Raw genomic sequence first — 23,484 nt, forward strand, 5'->3', positions numbered from 1 at the left:
AGAGGTAGTGGTGCTTAAAATTATTACTAAAATCCAAATATGCAATTTGTAACCAATTAACCCAACAACGGTATAACTTCGGAAGTAATGGCATGTATGCTACATACATACATGGTTATAAAATAGGTAATGTCGCATATATTGGTAAAATGAATAGTTACAATTCTCTGGTACAGAAGTCAAACATATATTTATGAACATCAAGAAATGTTATCAAAATATAGCAATCTGATTAATTATGTTTACTTACGTGAAAAAGACTAAAAAATATTGGAGCATTCAAACTCCGTATATAATCTCTCTAATATTGAGAGAGATAGATTAATATTTTCGAGAAAATTTAGCATATATACACATAAATGAGATGATACCTTATATTAAACCAACTAGGTCTAGTTGAATAAGTGGTTGGAGCTCATGCATCTGGAAACAGAGGTCATGGGTTCGATCTTCATGTCCAGCAAGGCTGGAAGTCCTTTTCTACCTATGGTAGAACCTGGAAGCAGCCTCTCTACCTTTGGTAGGAGTAAGACTGTCTACATATCAACCTCCCCATACACCGTCGAAGACGGTATCAGGACCCAAAACCTGTGGAAGACGGCATTGAGAATTACTTACTTACTTACTATGTTGTAAATTTCTAATAATTATCAAAGGATCTGAACAATAGTTACTAGATTGAATATGGAAATGTGTGCTTTATGGGCTGAAACAAAACGTTGCATAAAAAGCGAGGAATCGTTTTGATGATATCGATTGAGCAGATGAAATCCACATTGATCCATACCTCTTCATCACTTGCTTTTTTGTTATTTTAGTTTAAGGTGAGTATTTGTGAAGGTGTGTGCCCCCATTGATTTGAGGAGCATGTACATGGATATGCCTTCCTTAGATAACTAGATTATGTTAAAATTGTTTGATATAACAAATATACTCAATCTTGTCATGATATTTATAAACAATAAGTGCTAGTTGTTATTAGTTGGTTTTTGCCAAGTTTGATAATTAAACAATATCAAGATTTAAAAGCAAAAACTTACTGGTAATTTGTCATGAGTCATGACCGGAGGATGAATTTAAATCATCTGGTGTGTTTGTCTAACATCCTACCAGTGGCGGAAACATGAGATGTAACTGAAACGAGCTTCCAAATAGATATTACTCAAAGAAACTATATTATGTTCATACAAGACTACAAGTTGTCATACACGAGTCAAAATACAATATACAAATCTCATAAAAGGGAAACAAACCGAGGCATCGTGCCGAGTCTAAAGATCTAGAATGCAATCAAACGATCCTAGGTCCATCTATAGGCATCAACTCCTAGCTTGCAAGCGATTTCTCTTATACCTGAAAAGATACTCAAAAACGTCAACACTAGGTTGGTAAGTTCGTAGAATCACATAACATGTTCATACGATCAACAGTTTACAACAACGAACATAAATGATCATATAACCTTGATACGAACATAAAACGATCATACAACCTTGATTGGGTGAATAAATGATCACATAACCTTGAAACCTTGATTTGATCAATAAATTATCATATAACCTTGAAACCTTGATTTGATCATAAAATGATCATATAACGAACATATAACCTTGATTCATTAAACAAATGACCATATAACGAACTTATAACCTTGGTTCAATAACAACCAAACGATCGTATAACGAACTTATAACCTTGGTTTAATAACCAAACAATCATATAACAAACTTCTAACCTTGGTTCAATAACCAAACGATCGTATAACAAACTTCTAACCTTGGTTCAATAACCAAGCGATCATATAACGAACATATTCACAATTAACAATGAGTACACTTTCCAATTTATCTAAATCACCAAGTGGATCTAGGTTCTGATATGCCCTCAAAGTATTAGCAGGGTATATATACAGGATGTATCAGCGGCTAACCCACAAAGATATACTCAATATATGTATGTAAATATGGAGACGAAACCTTATATTAAAACATAATGAGATGAAACTAATTTTTTTTTTTGTTGTAAAGTTAGTTTCGATTCAGACGTGTTGGAGACAATTTTAACCAATAATTCGCTGGACCTCCAACCCCCTACTCATGGAAAATACCTTGAGATGAGAAACCCAAAACTTGAACCCGAGACCTTGGGGAAAACTCACCTCCGGGCCCACATAGTGGATTTAGAAGATATCCCTGGCCAACCCACTTAAGTGGAGTTTATTGAGATAATCTAATATTTTCGAAAAAAATTTAGCGTATATACACAAATGAGATGAAACCTTATATTAAAACATAAAACTTGTAAATTTCTAATAATTATCAAAGGATCTGAACAATTGTTACTAGAGTGAATATGGAAATATGTGCTTATGGGCCGAAACAAAACGTTGCATAGAATGCGAGGAATCGTTTTGATGATCTCGATTGAGCAGATTAAATCCACATTGATCCATACCTCTTTATCACTTACTTTTTTGTTATTTTTATTTTAGGTGTTTGTGAAGGTGTGTGCCCCCATTGATTTGAGGAGCATGTACATGGACATGCCTTCCTTAGATAACTAGATTATGTATAAATGGTTTGATACTCGTATAACACAAAATCACAAATATACTCGAGATTTAAAAGCAAAAGCTTACTGGTAATTTGTCATGAGTCATGACCGGGGGATGAACTTAATTGATTTGATGTGTTTGTGAAAATATTTAATGCTAGACTAAAATATGGACATAAACTTATACATAATCTATTTAATGTTTAACATATGAAGTTTATGATTTCCATTAATGTTTTTTTTTGAACGTGTTTTCCATTAAAATAATGTCTTCATCTTAGTTACGCCAATTTGACCAACATAATTATTCTTATTATTAAGTTCCATTTTAAAGTTTGACTTTCGTTCATTCTACAAATATTCACAACTCGTGTATCCTTTGCATAAACTCTCAAGTCCAACTAACTAGTACTTTCCGATACAAAATTTAAGGTTAAAGGTCCCATAAGTTCTCAAAAAAAGCAATGAAGTGTCCATGACCCCCTAGTAAAGTCAATTATATAAGCGAATTTTTTTAAATAACGACTAACGTTATAAACAATTGTTTGATTTTATTGGGCCTTTTAAAAATTTAGCCCAATAAGGGAGTTAGATTTGCCTCTCCTCAAGCCCCTCTAAATTAAAGACACAACATTTTGCTTTTGTTGTGTCTATGAAGTACTTCTATTACTATCAATAGTAGTTACTTTGTATAGGTTTAGATAACACAATCTGAATTCAAATGTTGTTAGTATTTTTGGGTTTTATAGCCATTATTTTGGCCAAAAAATATGTATGGACGTATGGAGCAAATTTGTAAGTGTGTAACATAGAGATTCTCTCATATCAAGAAGATAACACATTTAGAAGCCTAGGTGAATTCCCCCATCACTTTCTTTATCCAAATTGTCTTCATTCCTTAACTTTGTCCACTTTGGTTTAACTTCGTCTAACCATTTTCAAGAAATAAACTTATGGAAGCCAAACCATCCACAATCTTTATTGCATATAGTACAAGTTACAATAGCATTTTGGTTTTGGGGTTCTAGATATTGATTAGTTAAGGAAACTTTACCTTATGTTTTATAAATATTCAATTTCATTACAATTCCTTTGTTTGCGCCCTATCTTAGACCCCATATCCCCATGAAGCACTTCTCTTGGAAGAAAAGCCCATTTGGAAAAGCAACCACTTTCTAAGGTACTTTCTTCCTCTTTTTAGAAACCATAGAATATGAGATACTATTTTTAACTTCCCACTTGTGTACATCAAAAATGGTTCTTTTACCTATTTGAAATATGAAAGTTTCGTTATCCATTCACTATGGTACATTGTAAGTTTATAAGCACAATTTATAAGTGTTAACACACTATACATTAGTTACTTTGATGTCATTATGTTTTGATCTTTCACTCTTAATTAATTAGACATTGAGACATACATTGTTATTAACATCATTTTATGAAAGGAAGATGGACGTTGTTAGAAATTTAACGAGACCAATATGAGTTTTTTTTGCAAAATTTGTCGGTGCTCGACTATTTTGATAAGTGACTATGTGTTTATTTATAATACATACCGCATTCTAAATGATGAAAATCATCATTTTGTTGATCTAAAAACTTGTGACAGGCTTGAATAGACGTCAAGGGTAATAGATGGCCGGCAAGTTCAAGAATTGCATCACACTATGTTGCGGAAAAAAGCCTTCGGTAAGAGTTTCTATATCCCAATTAGTGTTATGTTTCCATTATGTCTCAGTGTAACTATGTGTACTAATATGACTTAAAATCCCTATGAAGTTCTAAAACCTTTCATAAAGGGTCATCCATACATGTCGATTGGTAAAACCGAACTGTGCAATCACAAGACCTAATATTTTGTTACTTTCGGTACGTTTATGACTCAATTGTGGCAAACTATGAAGACCTAATATTTGAAAGCTGTTGCCAATTAAATATGTAAATTTCTGTAAAAATATCAATAAAGTTTTGTTATAGTTCTCCTTGAAAAGTATAACCAAGTACAACTATTACAATAACAGAGAATTGAGAGTCGTTCAACTTTCATCTTTTATAGCCAGGCTAATTAGGATAATTGATTGGAAAATATTCTAACTTTGACAATATCTAGGCAAGTTAAAATATCTGGCAATCAAATAGTCCAAACTATTGTGTTTTAGCTGAATGGTTAAAAAGTCATCCCTTGACATAAGGTCTTGTGTTCAAGCGTTGGAGATGACATAAGAATTTAGTCCTTTATGAGGACTTGGCTTGGGTATACACAAGTTCAAGTCTGAGGGGCAGGGATTACTCCTATTAATCGTCGTGCATTCGGATGGATTAGTAGGAGTTTTCACCCATCGGGTATTGAAATAGACAATTCTACTTCGAGAGAGCTCTCTAGCGCGAACCCGGTTAAGATGACGTATGCTAGACCTCCCGCTGTTGAATCGCGACACGAAGTTTTCAGCGAAATTCACCTTTTAAAATATTAACTAACTTATATATAAACTACTGTATAAAGGTTATTATCACAAATCGTCATTGTATCGTGACTATCGTCATTGTTAAAAATTGATCTTGTGCATCTTTATTTTAAAAATTTGGACAAATTATCCACATAGGCCGAAGGTTCTTTTCTATCTTTGATAAAACCTGAAAACAACCTCTTTATCTTAAGTAAGGATAAATCTATCTACATCTCGAACTCCTTTATACACCATTGAAAACGATATTAGGACCCGAAATTCGTGAAAGACGAAATTGATGGGTGTTCTTGCTTATCACTGTCTTTCAACTCTCACTGTCGAACACTTTACACTCGTTGTCATATACGTCATAACTCATATCTCAACAGTTTAAACAACTATTATATTATATATTTTAAACATATACTAGCATGGTGCCAGCGCGTTGCGACGGATACAATTGACACCGCAAAATAATCCGATGCACACCGGCATCAATATCTCTGAAACTACTAACGAATTCTGATTCTAGTCTGGTATCATAAACATCAACCAAAATTAGTAGGCCAATATTGAAAACACATTCTGATTCATCCAAAGATTACTCAGCTCTTGCTTTAGTGTCCAATCATCCCCGCGGTCTAAATAGAACTTACTATGCTGTCTAGAGAAACTATGCTCATCATTCTCCAAATTTGGAACTTGATGTACATCATATATTGCTGCACCATAAGGGAAGGACCTCAGGTGCTTGATATAAGTATTTGTCAAACACACAAGATCACTAAGGTTAGGTGCTCCGATGTAAACATAATATCCCTACTGATAACACATCCAGGAAGCATATACAAAAAAATAGTGGATATTGATGCTTAGACTTTGATACTTTTTTCATCCTTGACTCAAGAGCTAGCTTTGATGTCTTTGTCAGGAATTCTGAAGAAATAGATAAATAGATGGTTAGTTGATATAACAATTTGGTTCAAGAACAAATATGGATTTCATTCTCGTCATATTCATCAACAAAAAAAGTTTACCCTTAAAAATCCATGTTTAGATAGACAACATAAATGGAACTAATGCAATAATGCATCACCATACAACCAGTTTTTTGATATCCGGTTAACTTTAAGATTTAATGGAGCGTCGACATCATGTCGCCTCATAAGTCCCAGTGACACACTCGCTCAATAAAACAAAGTCGAGGTGACCTTATATATTATTAAGCAAGGTATTGAAAATATGATATACCCATACTATACATGGCATATAGATTAAAGTAAAACACAGCTCATTATAGGACAATAAAACAAGTGCACATTTTACTTTCACATTTGTTACAGTCTAGATTTCACAAAAAATCATGGAATGAAGCCAAATGCTTCTCATAAAATGATTTAACCATCATATTGTCACATACTGAAATTTGGAAAATGAAGCCAGATACTCCCTTTTTCCATTGTCGATATTATCTTATAATCAGGTACATTTTTTAGTGACATAAGTATCAAACAAAATCAATATAGTGACATGTTATTGTATTTGACTCTAAACCTATATTACCTTCCATTTAAGCTCTACTAAGTACTAACCAAAAGAGTTTCAATCATTATATATAGTTCAAAAACAGAGTACCTTGTTATTATGTCATTCCTCTTCAATCGTCGTTGCTCAATGAGTCATAGTCGAGGCGTCGATGTCATGGATACGATGCTCAAGAACCATGCGCCTCATAGAGATCTGATAAAAACATGCCAAGGAAATGTTTGAAAAACTATTAAAAGATCCATAACATAATTAAAAGTTGCAAAGCCCGTGCTAACCCTCAACCCAAAATAAAACAATAATTCAGTGCCAACAAACAAAATAATAGAGCAAAATGTGGGAACTGAATTATAATAATCTGAACTTATAATCCATGGATAGTCTCCTTTACACAATATATTACTTTATGAAAACTTAACCTCGCCAGACAATAGCTATTTTCTTATCTTTATAACATTATGATAAGAAAGGTGTGGCTATTAATTGAAAATAACAAATGACATATAACCTTGTTTGTACTCCATCTGCAACAACTAATACTAACACATGTTAGACCATTCCAAAATCAACAAAAATTATATCCCCTATTCCTTAACTGATTAAACCTAAAATCGTTTGATACACAAATAATAAAAAACGAACCGATCTATTATCGATTTTAATTGAGATTGAAAACACATACCTCGACTTTACAACGCTGCCAAACCATCAAATTAAGCGCCATCAGAAAGTATTAGAGCGAATTATATTAATAAAATAAATAAATAAAATAAAAAGAGAAAATCAGGGTAAAGAATGAAGAAGGGATAATTAAACAAAAGTGAGGATGATTTTTCGCCATGGTGGTTGTGATTAGAGCGAGTAGGAAAAAAAAGAGGCACAAATGATAAAGATATGATTAAATACAAATGGATGGTGGTTGTGATCATGATGAGAATCAACGACGGTGGTATTGGTAATTGATGGCTGAAGCGGTGAACGACAGTGGTGGGAGGGATTTGTGTATAGAGAATGTGTGAGAGTTTTAACTCGTAAAGAAGGGTAGTTCTGACATTTTGACCCGTATAACTTTCAACAAGGTCTATTCTTTCTAATCTTTTTAATAAAGAGTATAGATAACAATAATATCTCTATCAAATATAATTATTTCCAATAACCTATAGTCCCTAATTGGAAGGTCACAAGGCGCACAAACAATGCCAAATTGGTTTAGTCAACATTAAATATATCAAATTAAAGTCAAACTTATACACCATTTGAAATACTCATATACTTCTTCCATTTCGGAACAGACAATAATTAACGCCACGTATACTAAGTTATTCACTTATTTGACTATTGGAAATGCATAAAAATACGAGAGCAAGTACCTACGTATTACAGCGGTAAGATGGTAGAATGATAGGTCATACAGTGTGATAGGTCATAGAAGGTGATAGGTCATAGAGTGTGATAGTCAAATGTCCTAGCCGTACATGCTCCGCCCTTAGATTTAAAAATTCTTCAAAAGTATATTGAATGACACCTCTAATGAAATAGCATGAAATTTGAAGTACACCCCTGTAATTTTTATGATTTATCGATGTACGGTTTTTGAGATAAAAGATTTTGAACGAATTGGAGTAATAAATGATTTATGAGGAGAGAGAAAAAAAAATAATTGGTTGAAATTTGAGTAGAGAGAAAAAGTAATATAATTATTCTAGGTAAATATATAATATATAAGGGGGCATTTTAAGAAAATAAATGTTGAAAAATAAATTTAGACAGAGATATTTTGCTTTATAATATAGTAAGTATATTTATAGATAGTTAGAAATATAAATATAAATTATATATACATCCGTGTATACATGGCGTTCATCGGTCCATATGGTCTACTACGTCCGACTTAGGTCATATCTATACTTCTATACTCCCTATTAAAAATTATGTGAGGTGTTGAATAGTTTACAAATGTAGGACATGCAATTTTACCATTTTACCTTTTTACCCTTTCCCTTAAAACAAAACACAAATATCTCCATTCTCTCTATCTCTCTATCAAAACAATGTACCAAAACAACACATACTCTCTTTATTTCCGTCAATAGCCACCTCCGTCTACAATATCCGCCGCTATATGCGGATACCATGCTCGTATTAGTTTAGAAGATTGGCCCTTCCCGGCCATACGTGGCATAAAAAGTAACAAACAAAATGTGGATTACTTCATACACTAATTTATTTCTTTCTATTATTGTATACTACTCTATAAAAGTCAATAGTTATTCGATAAGCACTTTCCCTATGTGACATATATAACAATCATGATGCCTTTTTAATGGCTAGAATGGACAACTACAAGGATAAGAGTCGCTCATGTAGTTTTCTTTATTTATTGGGTATTGTCACTCTCAGTTTACACACTTTGAAAAGAAAGTAATAACTTGGATTTCTTAGATTCTCGTAGAGTTTACGATATGTTGTTTATATGACATATATGATCGTTGATTGAGTTAAAAGTTTACTTTCAAACTGAAAATTGGAACTAATAAGCATAAATCTTCCTATCCAGAAGATCATGTCAAATTAAAAAATAATATATGTCTAATTAATTTAGTTCTTATCTGTTTTTGATTTTGTTTTTGGAATATTCATATCTTATGGGATATGATCATCTCACATTGGCCACATAGGTGTCTCTCTAGTTAGGCGTCTCAGATTCGAGATTTTCGTAAGTAAACATTTTGGCGTGATAAGAAAATGGTAGAAAATGCTCACAAGAATATCAATGTAATTAGGTCATGTACATGTGAGTCAAAAAGAATTATCATATCATGTTGATGTTAGTGTTAAAAGAGTAACATAATGAATAAGCAATATATAAACAACAAATCCGAGTGGGAGTAGAAAATGTCAAATTATCATGATTGGATCAAATGGTTAACACATCCTTATTTTTGGAGACAAAGAATAAGGGTTCGATCATCACCTAATTCAAATTTTAGAGGTATTTTTCTATCATTTAGGTAAAACCTAAAAGTAGCATATCTACTTATGCAATTATATAGAATCGAAAGTTGAGACCATCTGATTTTTTTCTCAAGTTTTATAATACTTTGTAATCATTTTCATCAGTTTCTTATATATCAACCATATAAGTCTTCGTGTTGCAACATTTTTTTACTCTATGAATCCTAATATATATCTTGCTAAGTGGTTCTTGCTATAATAATATACTTTTTTCGCCGTTTAAAAAATAATAATAATAGTTAATATAATTTAATTTGTTTCGTTTGATATACGACCTGAGTTTTTTCACCGACTTTTATTGAGCTTATAAACCTTTCAAAGCTGCCCCTGCATACTTTTATTGAGGTAGCAAGCATGGAATAAGCATGTGAAGCAAACAATGTTCGAGCCGGACAAGGTTGGTGTGCGCCTAATCGGGCCACTACTAGTCCGTGATAGACCCTACTATTTTACCTAAAATAATAAAAGTAATGTCATAACTTATTGCCCCATATCAAACCGCGTTGAATATTTGTTAATAATTAATTTAATTTTTTATATGTACTCCCACCTCTCTCATAATACTTTATAAAGAGTCAATAATACACCCTCACTAGATAAATTAAACATATATTATTATTTTAGTTTCTAAAAATAGATATTGTAAATTATAAAAAAAAGATGAATATATATTTAAACATTAAACGGTTAAAGTGACTTTAGTTTGGTCCATTATCTATATTGAAAGATCAAAAAGAGAATACATGTGATCAGGACTTGTGTCAATTAGCAATTCAGCACGATCCAAGGAGGAGTTTGGTTTATGCAATTTTTTTTATTTTTTGAACAATATTCTATTCTACTTATACTCCTAAATTACGTTATTCTATTTATACTCCTAAATTAGGAGTATGTCTGGAAACTAATACTCGCAAAAAACCCATATTAATCCACCCTCACAAATGTGAGAATTGGAACTCGAACCCAGATGGATCTTTCCAAGATCAAAGACCTTATCAATGGACCACTAACCCCTTTGACAGTTTGGTTTATGCATATAATAACAAATTTAAAGAGTGATGTTAATTTCGACAATTTATCGTTTATAATAACCGCTTTATCCAAAAGGATTATTATATTAGAATGTAAACAACTTTACATGAATTGTCATAATGTGTATTGAACTTCAACCCGGTACATTATATGTAATGAACTTTCAAATCTTGTACATTATATGTATCCAGGTATATTTGACAACCATATAAGTTGTCACTTGTAAGTTTTTTGATTGGTCGGATACGTAAAATGAACATGATTTGAAAGTTCATTATATACAATGCACAAGATTAAAATTTGATATTACTATGATGATTCGTGTAAAGTTGTTTACATTGTAATGCACCAATCCCTTATAGATATGTACATTACATTACACAATATTTTAAAGAGAAAATCAGGTGATTAGCCAAATTTTATTGCGTTTATACCAAATTAGCGAAGTTTTTTTTTATTTTCACAAAATAGTCAACAAAATCGCGATGAACTGACAAAATCGCAATGGAATCTTCAAAATTGCAATGAGATTTTGCAAAATCTCGTAGCGATCATGTAGAATCTTATTGTGATTTTGAAGTTCTCATTGCGATTTTGAAGACTTCATTACGATTTTGTTAACTATTTTGTGAAAATCCAAAAAAACTTAGATAATTTGTTATAATCACAATGAAATTTAGTCGATATTGTGATTTTCTATATTTTTCAACAGTTTTTTATCCTACTGGACCTCCTAAATTATACGCATGTTTAGAATAAAATTCACAACTCTCGAAAAATCTTAAATAATAGTCTAACCCTACAAATATGGAAAGTAGGATTCGAACCCACAAACTATATTTTAAAATTTTAATATTTTAAATATAAACCATTAACAAAATGGCTTGATGTTCGCATTGTTTTTTTTTTCACATAAGATGTCTCATGTTTCTTGTATAAAAATTTGGAAAATGTTAGATATAATCATAAAAGTTGTTGTTAATGTGCATAAAAAGCCCTATACCTTATATGAGTTGTGATTATCTGAAAACTGAAATTTGTGTAAACACAAAAAAATGACCAAACACATTGTGATTTAAAACTTAAAATAATATGTTTATAGATGCTCACCACCAGCAGCAGCACCGTTGCCGAAAATTGTGATACGGTACGAGATAAGCCTTTAATTGAACGGTTGCGCCGTTCATGGAGCTTCACCCTTCTCGGTAGCCTACCTTGAAGCAATTATAAAGGGGTTGGAAGTCGGACGCATATGAGAATGGTGTGGGGGATGGACGACGATCCAAGAAATAGTGTTGTGGTGGTTTGATACAGTAAAGGTGTTGCCCTTGCTTCCATGGCTCCGCCAAGACGTCACCGAAGGAGGAGATGAGAGAGAGAGAGAGAGAGAAACGGAAAAGATAATGACGGTGGTGGTGGTGGTGGGCAGCTACAAACATATTGTGTTAAATTTTAAATCATAGTATATTAGTTTTCAAATAAATATTTCACTACCTTTATATCAAAATGTCACCCTAAATTTTATGGTCACGATACAACTATGTTATGTACTTAATTACATCTCATAAGGCTATATGTAGCGACACTGTGAAGTTTTATAATTAGGGAAAAAGTCAAAGATTGGCACTGATATACTCAAATTAAATCACTTACATTTGAGTAAAAAAACTGTTAATCATCTTTAGATAATTAAATATCTTTAATGTCTACAAATATTTTTGTTTCAGGTATATAAGTTAAAATAAAAAATAATTGATTTAATATATTCATTTTACTCAATCAATTATTATGAGTCTTTATCAATAGAGTTGATAAATAAGGTTTAACTTTAGGGTATTTTATCAGTCTCTATTAATGGGGTTTATGATCCATTGATAAAGTTTTTAATTTTGGAGTATTCTATCACAGTTTGAGGTTTTAGTTTTATATTTTTAAGGATGAAATATTTGGGGTTTTTTTAGAAAGTTTTGAGTTCCATCTCAATCGTTTGTATGTAAAAAAAATAAATTATTATCAATCTTTATAAATGGGTTCTACAAGTTTATGATTAATATATTTGTAGTATTTTTACTTTAAGGTAACGTTTTTTTCTATTGCGTATATTTTATTATTTTTAGTAAAAAGTAAATGACGCAAATTAACTTTTATGTTATGGTTTGATATGTAAGACACCTTTCATCAAATATTAAAAAAAATAAATAATGAAACTTAACCATGGTTAGTTAGGCATGCTATAAATTGGCCAAAGTAGCCCCCACTACCGGTCAGACAACCGAACACGGTCTGATATCTTTCTCCTCTAATTTAGCAGCACCTGCATTTGTTCTCATTTTCCACCATTAACAAACGACCACAACAACATCAAGGTTTCTATCATTATAATTCTCACTATTACTATTATTAGTTTTCATTATTTTTACTATATACAGTATCATAGTTAATTGTTTACTAATCTTCAATATTTATCAATATTAATCACAATTAAGATATGATTATATATGACCATGATCATAAATAAAAATATAATTTAATCAAATACTACATGTTATACAAACTTATATTAAATGTTAAATTTTATTTGTATCTATATATAACGTTGCCAGGTAGTCGAAGACATGACAACTAACGGATATACATTTGATGATGCCATTGATGGATTGAAGAGGCTTTTGAGGTAAAAAAAATATATTTAATTCAGACTCTTATATTTTGTTTCGTTTTTGACGGGATTCAGTATGGTTTGATCTCGATATACAATACGAAATACGCGTGTTTTTTTTTTTTTGTATGTGATTGAACCGGTGATTGTTTGATTGCCGGCCGGTTTTTCTTTTTATTGTCTCCGAAATACCTGGATCAAAAATATATATACGTTTAGAAACTTCGATTTTTATTATTATATTGAATTATAAATATTAAATTGCTTTGATTTTATCACCAATTGAGTATTTAAAGCTGGCGTCACTTGGCCGTCATTTTAAAATATTTCCCTTTTAGAATAAAATAAAAATATCTATATTTTTGAAGGTAACTTTTATATAAAGTTTTATTTCATACATAAACAATTATGCATCATACAATCGTATAATAAAGTTGTGTGATTCTATGTTTTCGTGTGTGGTAAGAAAAAAGTTTGAAATTATTACCCTTTAATTTTGGGATGTCGACCAAAAATAAAGGTTTATCTCATGATTTAGTCAATTAAAAATCGTAGTTATAAATGGAGTATATATTTTATTATTTAACAGAGTATTCGTTGCATATATTATGATCGGTAGTCATTTCCAAACGAAAATTTAGTTTTGGGCGAAAGGAACCGTATTTCAATTTTAGAAAATGATTAGATTATGAATATGAATTTATTTCACATTAACTTGACTACTTCTCGAAACATAAAGTTAACTTTCTATTTACTGCAGTATATTTGTTATTTGACTTATCATGAGTTCGAGTCCAAAGGTATCTAGTCAACTTTTATAATAATCATTTACTTCTAACAAAGGTTGATTGAAAAGTATTCTGTAAAATTGTTTCAATTAATAAAAAGAATTTAAACCGTGTTTCTGATGAGATGGTGGTGACGTGTTTTAAAGTCTAACAAAGAGTCCCACTAGAATAACTAATTTTGATGACTAGAGAAAAATGTTTAAAAAATGGTCATCTATATACAGATTAGTCCACATACATTCGAGTTTAATATTTGACATTCTTCGACTAATTTAATTAAACCGAAAACTCTAATTATTTTCAAAAGAAAAGTTTTTGCGATATACAGTATATATTTTTAACTAATGTCAAGATTGTATCAACTAAAATAAAGTTGACAAAGACATATAATTACATCAACTCAGCCCGTCTTTGTTTGTCGGTGTACGTAGGAGATTATACAAAGTTCTACATCACAAGCTTAGCTTATTTCATGTAAACATATACAAACTTTCTGTAAAGAATTGTAAGGTTTTTGTAAAGGAATATAAAAAAGTACTCCGTATTTGTGGACGCTACAAACATTTTGATCGTATATATCACTACTGTTAGGTCACATATATATCTCTAATGCACGATGATAAATATTACATATACCGTGACGGCACGACTTATGATAAATAGGCTACATACTTGAAAAGTTTGTTATAAAACTTGTACTGTATATTATATTTATCAAAATATATCATGGTATGAAAATCACCGATCTTTGTACTTTTTGTATATATACTAGTTAGATTAGATAATATCATAATAATGTGATTGTGTTTCCGATACTAATGGAGTTATCACGGTTTTACAGTGACAAAAGTGACCTTCACGCCGTGGCTGCTGAGAAGATCAAAGCGCTGACGGCGGAGTTGGAGGGAGGAAGCTCCGGTGAGTTCAACGCGGTGGAGAGGATCAAGGATGGGTTCGCTCGTTTTAAGAAAGAAAAATATGAGTATGTCCACATTTACATTTTATGTTGTACCTTTATGGAGTACTCATTTTCTGACCATAATCTCTCTATTCCATTCTATAGTGGTCACAGACTGTACTACTGCCACTTTTACTTGGTACCTGATTATTTGGTTCCACTTTTATCACCACCCTTGGGACTTAAAATCAATAATTTTTTATCTTCAAAATATAAAAACACCTGATAGGAAACAAATTCTACTGTAACATGGTTCAAAATCACTAATAAATAATAATTGAGGACTATAATCCTTTTCCACTTACCAAAAAAAATAAAAAAAATACACAATACTTATACTAACTAATTTGACGATTTATAGTTAAAAGCTAGCTGATGCGTATATATTAAAATTTAATCATATACAACAGATTTACGGTATATTATAAAACTGTATTGATCGAATATGAATTTATATTTACTAAAATGACTAAGAGTAGTGTTTGGCAAGTCAAAAATTCATCTAATAATTGTTTATACGGTTTGTACTAACCTTTATGCCTTAAGTTATATATACTATTTAATCTTTATGCTTTAGAAAAGGATTCATTCCTTAATTAAAAGAAAGAAATGATACCCTTAAATCCCTATCTGTCACTTGATCTTCACAAACAGGCTCTTCTAATTAATCTGTCTTTAATTTACTTAATTTGTCATACTTTTTTGTTTGCAGAACAAACCCCACTTTGTTTGGTGAGCTTGCTAAAGGCCAAAGCCCCAAGGTCATCTTCTTTGTCTCTGCATTGTGTTTGTTCTAATGGCATTTGACACTAGTAATCATTTTATTTGTTTTACATAAGTCACATTTATTGACTCCATCTAACTTAAGTTTTCTCATGTCAAGTAATTAAATGATATTTGGGGATTAGTATAATAGAGTGTCAATTTATAGACACACTCTTAGTGTCAATTTATTCCTTCGCATTAATCAGAAAGGGGCTTTTTATATCTAAAATTACAATAAATTTTTGATTATGTCTCATTCTTAGACAATTTACCTTTTAACTTATGATGATGCAGTTTTTGGTATTTGCCTGCTCGGATTCTCGGGTTTGCCCATCACATATCCTGGATTTCCAACCAGGTGAAGCCTTTGTAGTCAGAAACATTGCTAACATGGTTCCTCCTTATGATACGGTAATCTTTCATATTCTTTATATTATTTTATCTGCTTTTGGATATAGAACATCAATATTACTTTAAACATTTCTAGTTTTATTAATATATTATTTATTTTAAGTCAAACCTATAAGCATCTTTCAAGCATTATTGCTAACATGCTATCAAGCACATGGTTAGGCTATACTTGCCTTCTTTCCTTAATGAGAAAAATTAGTACTCGTTTACAAATATAACAGTCTTATTACGGGATAGATGGAGTAATCAATACTGAGACGTAGTGAAGCTTTTTTTTTTTTTTTTTTTTTTTTATAATTAGAAAGATAAGTTTTCCATAGAATTACATAATTATTTACAATTTTGTTCATAACCGGACTAGAACAGTAGAACCTAACCTCATAATGCAGGGCCATAATGATAAGTAATCTAACTTACATTACATGCAAGACATCATTCAAAACGAACCGCAAAATTAAAACACATGGAAAGACACATGATACTAAGCAAAATAAAAACAATTGTAAAGAAACATGATACTTATAGCTGGTGCCTGGATTTGTGCATATAAACATGCTTAATGGATACTTGACATGATCATCTTTGATTTTGGCTTTTATAAATGAATGCTTTTATGTCAAATGTTACTACCTAGACAAAAACTAGTAATCAATTATTAAAAGTTGCTTTGAAGTTTGGACCATAGTCAATTTTGCTAATTGCTTTAGTTGACTTACTAAAAATCCCATGTGCAGATAAAACACTCTGGAGCAGGGGCAGCCATTGAATATGCAGTGTTGCACTTAAAGGTATATATTATAATCCCTTTCTGTTTTATACCTTTATCAATTTACTATTAAGAAGACAGTAAACATTAAACATGATAGTTACATATATTGAAATATGGAGGGAGACATTGTGACCCTATGTAACATGCCTGACTTTATTCTATTTAGTGGTGGTTGGTTCTCTTCTTTAGTAAAGAAGGTTTTTGTGGTGGTAGGATGGGGTAGGGGGTGGAATGGAGACAATTGGCCAACTCCCACTTTGCATACATACTTCTTTTGAGTCCCCATATTTTGGAATATGCCAATGATAGAGTTTAAAAAGATGCCCTTAAGTCAAAGAGTACTTATGGGTCATAGAGTATCTAAATTATGACCATGGATCTAAATCTTTCTTTTTTATAATTAACGAATAATCCATCTAATGTTTTCTCATCGACTGGTCCCACGACTGACAGAGGTAATGTTGAATGTCTCTCGTCATTAATCTACCAATGCACTTAACTAAAATTTACAAAGTTTTAGCTTTTTCCTTGTCACTAAATAAGAAATGACCTTTCTATAAATGATTATTAATTAGCTATCACAACTCATATGGAGGCTCCACTTCTTTAATTTGTTTTTGTTTTTATTTATTTAATATTGTTATGGACCACTTCAGAGGTGTCAGAATATTGGTCATCCCAGCAAATGGGAGATGGATTTATTTTTAATTTCAGTAATTAACTCTTAGTTTCATGTTATTTTCTGGTTGGATGTATATTCCCTTGCCTTACTGTAGCTATGGATTAAGTAATGTGAATATTATTGTACTTTCAGGTGGAGAACATTGTAGTCATTGGACACAGTTGTTGTGGTGGGATTAAAGGACTTATGTCCATCCCCGAAGATGGAACTACTGCTTCGTAAGTCATCAAGCTCTTTATTAGCGATAAAGATGATACTGCGAACTACAAACTAACTATACACATGTTTAATCTAAAAAAACTATATATAAAAGATAAGTATCTTGGAATGTAACAAACTTTGAACAAATGTCTATAGTAGGAAATAACTAAAGTTGTGTGTATTGTATGTAAATATATAACTCAAAAATAATGTTTATTGTATGTAAGAAAATGTATTCAACCAATTATAATCAGACAAGTGGCACGTCTATATGGTTGTCACGTATGTTTTCTTACATACAATAAACATTTTTTAAAGTTGTTTACATACAATACACACAACTTTAGTTATTTCCTACTATAGATATTCGTCCAAAGTTTGTTACATTCCAGGATACTTATCCCAAAATATAAAGGAAATCAGACTAATAAGTTTGTTTTGCATATTGAATGAGCAGTGACTTCATAGAGCAATGGGTCAAAATCGGTCTGGCTGCCAAGAGCAAGGTGAAAGGAGATTTTGCTGATCTTGATCATTCAGATCTATGCACCAAGTGTGAGAAGGTATGCTTATATACCAATATATCCGACTTATCATCAATTATTAAAACTTGTAAGAGAAAGAAACTTGTGGATCTAGTCATAATTTAAGAACACTTAAAATGAGTCAGGTCAGGTTGGGCTATTTCTCCAACTTCCTTTTCGTCTTTCTTTTGAATTTTATGCATAACTAGTATACGTTAAACTGCGCTAATATTTTTCTTACGGCTTTTTAACAAGCGCAGGAGGCTGTGAATGTATCTCTTGGGAACCTTTTGACATATCCTTTTGTTAGGGAAGCTGTGGTGAACAAACAGCTTTCACTTAAAGGAGCACATTATGACTTTGTGAAAGGTGCTTTTGACCTTTGGAATCTTGATTTTGGCATTTCACCTTCACTCTTCTAATCCCAGTTTTCACTTTATTTCTTACATTACATCTTTTGAATAACTACATAGCCGTATAAGTCTTTTGGCAGTTGCGTCAAATTTGTAAAGTTTTTGTTGTGCTTCGATATATGTGTTTAAAGTTTGCTTGTATCCTCTTTTTTACTTGGAATAATGTTGCTTTTCTTGTGTAACATCTCGTTTTATCAGACTACATAACCAATATACATGTAAAGTCTGATGGCGAAAACTTGTTATGAACATGCATGGTTTACAGTTTACATCATTACATCTTATCCTTCTAATGTACTTTTTATTTTTGAACGGAAAAACTAATAGTACTATTAAAATAAATGTAGACTAGCAAGATGCTAGTGAACAAAGTACAACAATCTAAAAATGCAACATTGCACAAACTAGCTAGATTCATCTCGAAACTATAATTGCGAGGATTGTAGAAAGGTTGAAAAAGTAGAAAGGTCGAAAAAACTCATGCCGCTTACGGAAGAACCAAGACATGAGAAAACCCCCATCAACGAAGACTAAGCCAACGGTTTTCACTTTGTAATATTTTTGGTACAACCCCAAACAAGTTCTGAGGAAACCACGATAAGATAACTCACTATTACCTGGCTAACAGATTCTCGATCCAAGCATCCCAAGATGACAGGTTCTTCCTATCGCGATTAACAATCCAAAGATAAGCAGTAGTAACGATAGAGTTAAAGATGTCTACACTGTTCTCCTTGCTATCTGTAAAATTAATTAAACCTTATATATATTTTGAAGATAATACGAGAAGTTTTAATCACAAGTTCACAACATACTGAAATATCCATATGATTATCTTATAAGTAAAACAGAAAAAATAGTTTACTACATAAAATAGTTTTCTTGAACAAACCCTAACCAACGATTAAAGAAACAAACGATTACATCTAAGATGATTTTGACTGACAACGGTAATATCAAGAAAGGAAAAAATGGCTAGGGAATGTTAAGGAATCCTAGACTACGGTAACGAGATTATATAGGTAGCATGTTTACAATTAGCCCCTCATCTTCTTTCTTCTTTCCAAAGCTACCCAGACTTCATATTTCTTCTTCAGTCCTTGAGTCTTCAGTCTAAACAGCTTCAGTCCTCCTGTAATCCAAATCATCCTTTAAGCCCTTGCCATCATAGTGACACAAAAGGTCCTACACATAAACCAGATTAAGTGACTAAATATAACAATTAAGTTGCCAAGATAACACCCCCCCCCCCCCCCCCCCCCCCACACACACACACACAACTTAATTGTGGAAAATGTTGAACAACCCTAGCTTGTCACAGAGGTGTTTGTGTTGAGTAAGGGAAAGACCCTTGGTGAAAATGTCTGCCTCATTGTTTTCTGAGGCAACCTTGACAATCTCAATGACACCTGCTAAAACCTTTTCTCTAGTAAAAAATTAATCAAGTTCAAAATGCTTAGTCTTTTCATGGAATACAGGATTGGCAGCAATTTGCATTGCTGCCTTACTATCACATTTGATTTGAGCAAGATCATAAGTATAAACACCTAAGTCCTTAAGAATTTTCAAAACCCAAATAATTTCACATGTAACAGAACCTAATGCTCTGAATTCAGCTTCAGCAGATGATCTGGAGACTGTAGATTGTTTTTTACTTTTTCAAGAAACCAGGGAACCACCTAGGAAGAGACAGTATCCAGTGATACTCTTCCTGGCAGTAGCCTTCTTGGCCCAATCTGAGTCAACAAAGGCACTAAGAGTGAGAGAAGAGTTCTGTTTGAAAAGAATACCCTTACCTGGGGAGCCCTTCAAGTATCTAAGGACTCTTAAAGCCATTTTCAGGTGGGATTCATAAGGATTATGCATGTACTGACTCAAAATGTGGACAGAGTATGCAATATCTGGTCTAGTGAGAGTTAAGTAAATAAGCTTACCAATAAGTTTCTGATACTCAGTAATATTATCCAATGGTTTGCCAGAATCATCCTTGAAACAGAGGGAGAGATTACAATCTATGGGTGTTTGGGATGGCTTGCATCCAAGAAGACCAAATTCAGAAATAAGTTCTAAGACAATATTTTCTTTGTGACAAACATATGTCATCTTTAATATCAATAACTTCAATTCACTACTAGAAACAGGGCTATCTTTGACCGCTTTTTATGACCTACGCTAATAGATGACGCGCAAAGTGAGAAGTCATAAAAATACTATCATGATTTGTAAAATCTGAAGGGTTTATGACACACATTTTTTAGTGTCATAAAGGTAGTATAACACGGGGCTACAGTGTCTTCTTGTTATACAAAATCGCCTTTACTGCTAAAATACCCCAAAAAACCCCAAAATCGAACGAAATTCTCTTTTCCTCCTGGTCACCTCTCGGATCTCAATCCACCACCACCACCTCACGAGCACTTCTTAGACGTCAATCGATCCACCACCACATCGATCACATCGTCAATCGATCCACCACCACCACAATGATCGCATCGTCAATCGATCCACCACCACCACAATGATCGCATCGTCAATCGATCCACCACCACCACAACGTTACTCGCTCACCAACGTCGCTAAATCGAAGCAGATTATGTTGGATATCAATGGTTCCAGGTTCGTTTCTTCTATTCTTTTGCCATAATCCGTCTTGAAACTCTCTAAATCCATTTGCCCTAATTTTGTCTCACAATCGATTTTCCCTAATTTTTCTTCAATCGATTTGCTCTAATTTCTGAAACTCACTAAATCTGTTTTGCTATATGGGCGTGGGTAAGCTCTACCTGTTGTTGTACCCCCACCCCCACAGGCTGTTGAGCATTAGGTATTTTGATGATTTATTTGCATTTTAATCAAAAAATATCCTTTGGATTATATATTATTACTTTTATTTATTTTTATTTCTAAAAAGAATACTATTATATAGGAACCAATTGGTGGCGTTCAAGCAGAAGTGGATTTGCCAGGTTTTGGGGAAGGATTGGATTTGCGTATTGATCATGGTGGCCTAATTACTCAGTTTATTGATCATGGTGATATGTTGTTTCAGCCTCCTGCGTCTATTGATGATCTATTTTGGGTAATCTAAATGAACTCAGGCTCTAGCTTCTTCGATGTAACATGGTATTTAATTCATTGAGGTCTGGAGTGTCATTAACACAATCTGTTTGTCATTTAATATGTCTAGATGGGTTTACATGTAGGCCTTGTTTCTAGTGTCAAACTTCGTGTTGTTTACTTACAGAATCAGTTTAGAATGCGTCGATTTGGTGGGAGTCTTGGATGTTAACAACGTATTTAGATGATAAATAGGTGCTAGTATGGAACTTTAACAGCTAATAGAGGAGGATTTATTTGCTTTGCTTTGGGGTAAAATGAAAGTTTTGAGATGGAATTTTAAGGATTGAAGTGCACTGTAATTAGAGGGGTTCATTACTAGTCAATGTAGGATTTGTAGTGAAAGCAATTATTATTAAAATATTATGCTAGTTCCTTAACTACTATATAGTGCAATCAAGAACTCGTGTCTTTGTTTTTTCATGACATAAGATCCTCATCTACTGTTAGACATTAGGATAAATAAGAGAAATTATCACAAATCGTCTCTGAACTTTTTTTTTATCACTAAGTGTCCTTGTGTTTTTCTATTTCATTATCAGACGTCCTGTCAGTAACAACAGACTGATACAAAGCCCCGTTAAACCCCTCACATGTTATGTACGTGAAGGTATAATCGTCCATTTTGTAACCATAGGGATCATATGTAATAAAAATAAAAATCATATTTATACAAAGAACTTTTCTTCTTAGATCTTCTCATCCTTGTCCTTTTTTCAGCCAATCCCACTAAAACAAATATTAAAAACTAAACCCCACAAATTTCTTAATAACTAAATCGATTTCTAAGGTTTTTCTTTCAAAAAACTTGATTTTGAACTTTAACTTCGTCATTCATAGTTTCAGTTTATAATTTATATACAATTTTCACAAATCCATACACAATTACACATCATCAAAAAAAACAATTTAAGTAAGCTATATATAAAGTCAAAAAAAAAAAAACAAAAACTGCACCTTTATCCAGAAATCTTTGGGATTAAGCTAGAGCATGCAAACATTCTTGATTATTAATTCACAAAACTCCCACTGTTACTATTATTAATAGTTCTATCACCACCACCCAATGATGATGATGATTGTTGATGACGGAGTGAATTGGAAAGTGTTAAATTATTATTATTATTATTATTATTATTATTATTATTATTATTATTATTATTATTATTGATGTTTAAGTATGTGTTTTTGATGTTGATTTTTTACTTGTAAGATCTTTTTGGCTGCTGTTGGATGTTTATTAAAATGAAGTATGTATGTGGTAAAGTGTTAGGGTGCGATGATGATTTAAATGTGAGAGAAGATGGGTGCAAATCTTGATTTGGATGGATCTATTTTTCAATGGTGGCTGCAAAAAGAACAAGGAGGAGAAGGTGGAAGAAGAAGAGCTTTTGATGCAAGTATGATTTTTATTACATATAGTCCATATGGTTACGAAATGGACGATTATACCCTCACGTGTTATGCACGTGAGTGGTTTAACGAGGCTTTTTTGACGTTTGTTACCGACAGGGACGTCTGACAATAAAATGAAAAAGCACAGGGACACTTAGTGATAAAAAAAGTCTAGGGACTTAAATGCTAATCGAACAAACCACAAGG

At 32.2% G+C, this 23,484-nt stretch overlaps 1 protein-coding gene and 1 long non-coding RNA gene across 3 annotated transcripts; one reads left to right on the top strand and one right to left on the bottom strand.

The window, feature by feature from the left end:
• The first annotated feature begins 3,632 nt into the window (after positions 1-3,632).
• LOC122595153 (carbonic anhydrase 2) lies at positions 3,633-19,042 on the top strand. Of its 2 annotated transcripts, XM_043767474.1 has the most exons (10): positions 3,633-3,733; positions 4,166-4,245; positions 13,199-13,269; positions 14,884-15,024; positions 15,713-15,761; positions 16,060-16,176; positions 16,911-16,964; positions 17,760-17,845; positions 18,286-18,391; positions 18,613-19,042. In XM_043767474.1, the coding sequence occupies exons 2-10, from the start codon at positions 4,192-4,194 to the stop codon at positions 18,772-18,774; spliced, it is 840 nt and encodes a 279-aa protein (XP_043623409.1). In that variant the 5' UTR covers positions 3,633-3,733; positions 4,166-4,191; the 3' UTR covers positions 18,775-19,042. The 2 variants fall into 2 exon arrangements, with proteins under 2 accessions (XP_043623409.1, XP_043623410.1); XM_043767475.1 differs by lacking the exons at positions 3,633-3,733; positions 4,166-4,245 and adding an exon at positions 12,851-12,961.
• Positions 19,043-19,585: 543 nt separating this feature from the next.
• Positions 19,586-23,012, bottom strand: LOC122598409. The gene is made up of 2 exons (XR_006323610.1): positions 22,840-23,012; positions 19,586-19,950 (listed from the first exon to the last, which is right to left on the bottom strand). It is a non-coding gene; the product is annotated as an uncharacterized LOC122598409 (long non-coding RNA).
• Positions 23,013-23,484: the final 472 nt, after the last annotated feature.

Source organism: Erigeron canadensis, chromosome 4 (assembly GCF_010389155.1).
Source record: "Erigeron canadensis isolate Cc75 chromosome 4, C_canadensis_v1, whole genome shotgun sequence".
Classification (NCBI taxonomy): Eukaryota; Viridiplantae; Streptophyta; class Magnoliopsida; order Asterales; family Asteraceae; genus Erigeron; species Erigeron canadensis.

Coding starts and splice junctions, on each gene's coding strand:
- LOC122595153 (XM_043767474.1), top strand. CDS start 4,192: ATGGCCGGCAAGTTCAAGAATTGCATCACACTATGTTGCGGAAAAAAG. Junction 13,270..14,883: donor GGATTGAAGAGGCTTTTGAG/GTAAAAAAAATA, acceptor ACGGTTTTACAG/TGACAAAAGTGACCTTCACG. Junction 15,025..15,712: donor TTTAAGAAAGAAAAATATGA/GTATGTCCACAT, acceptor TTTTGTTTGCAG/AACAAACCCCACTTTGTTTG.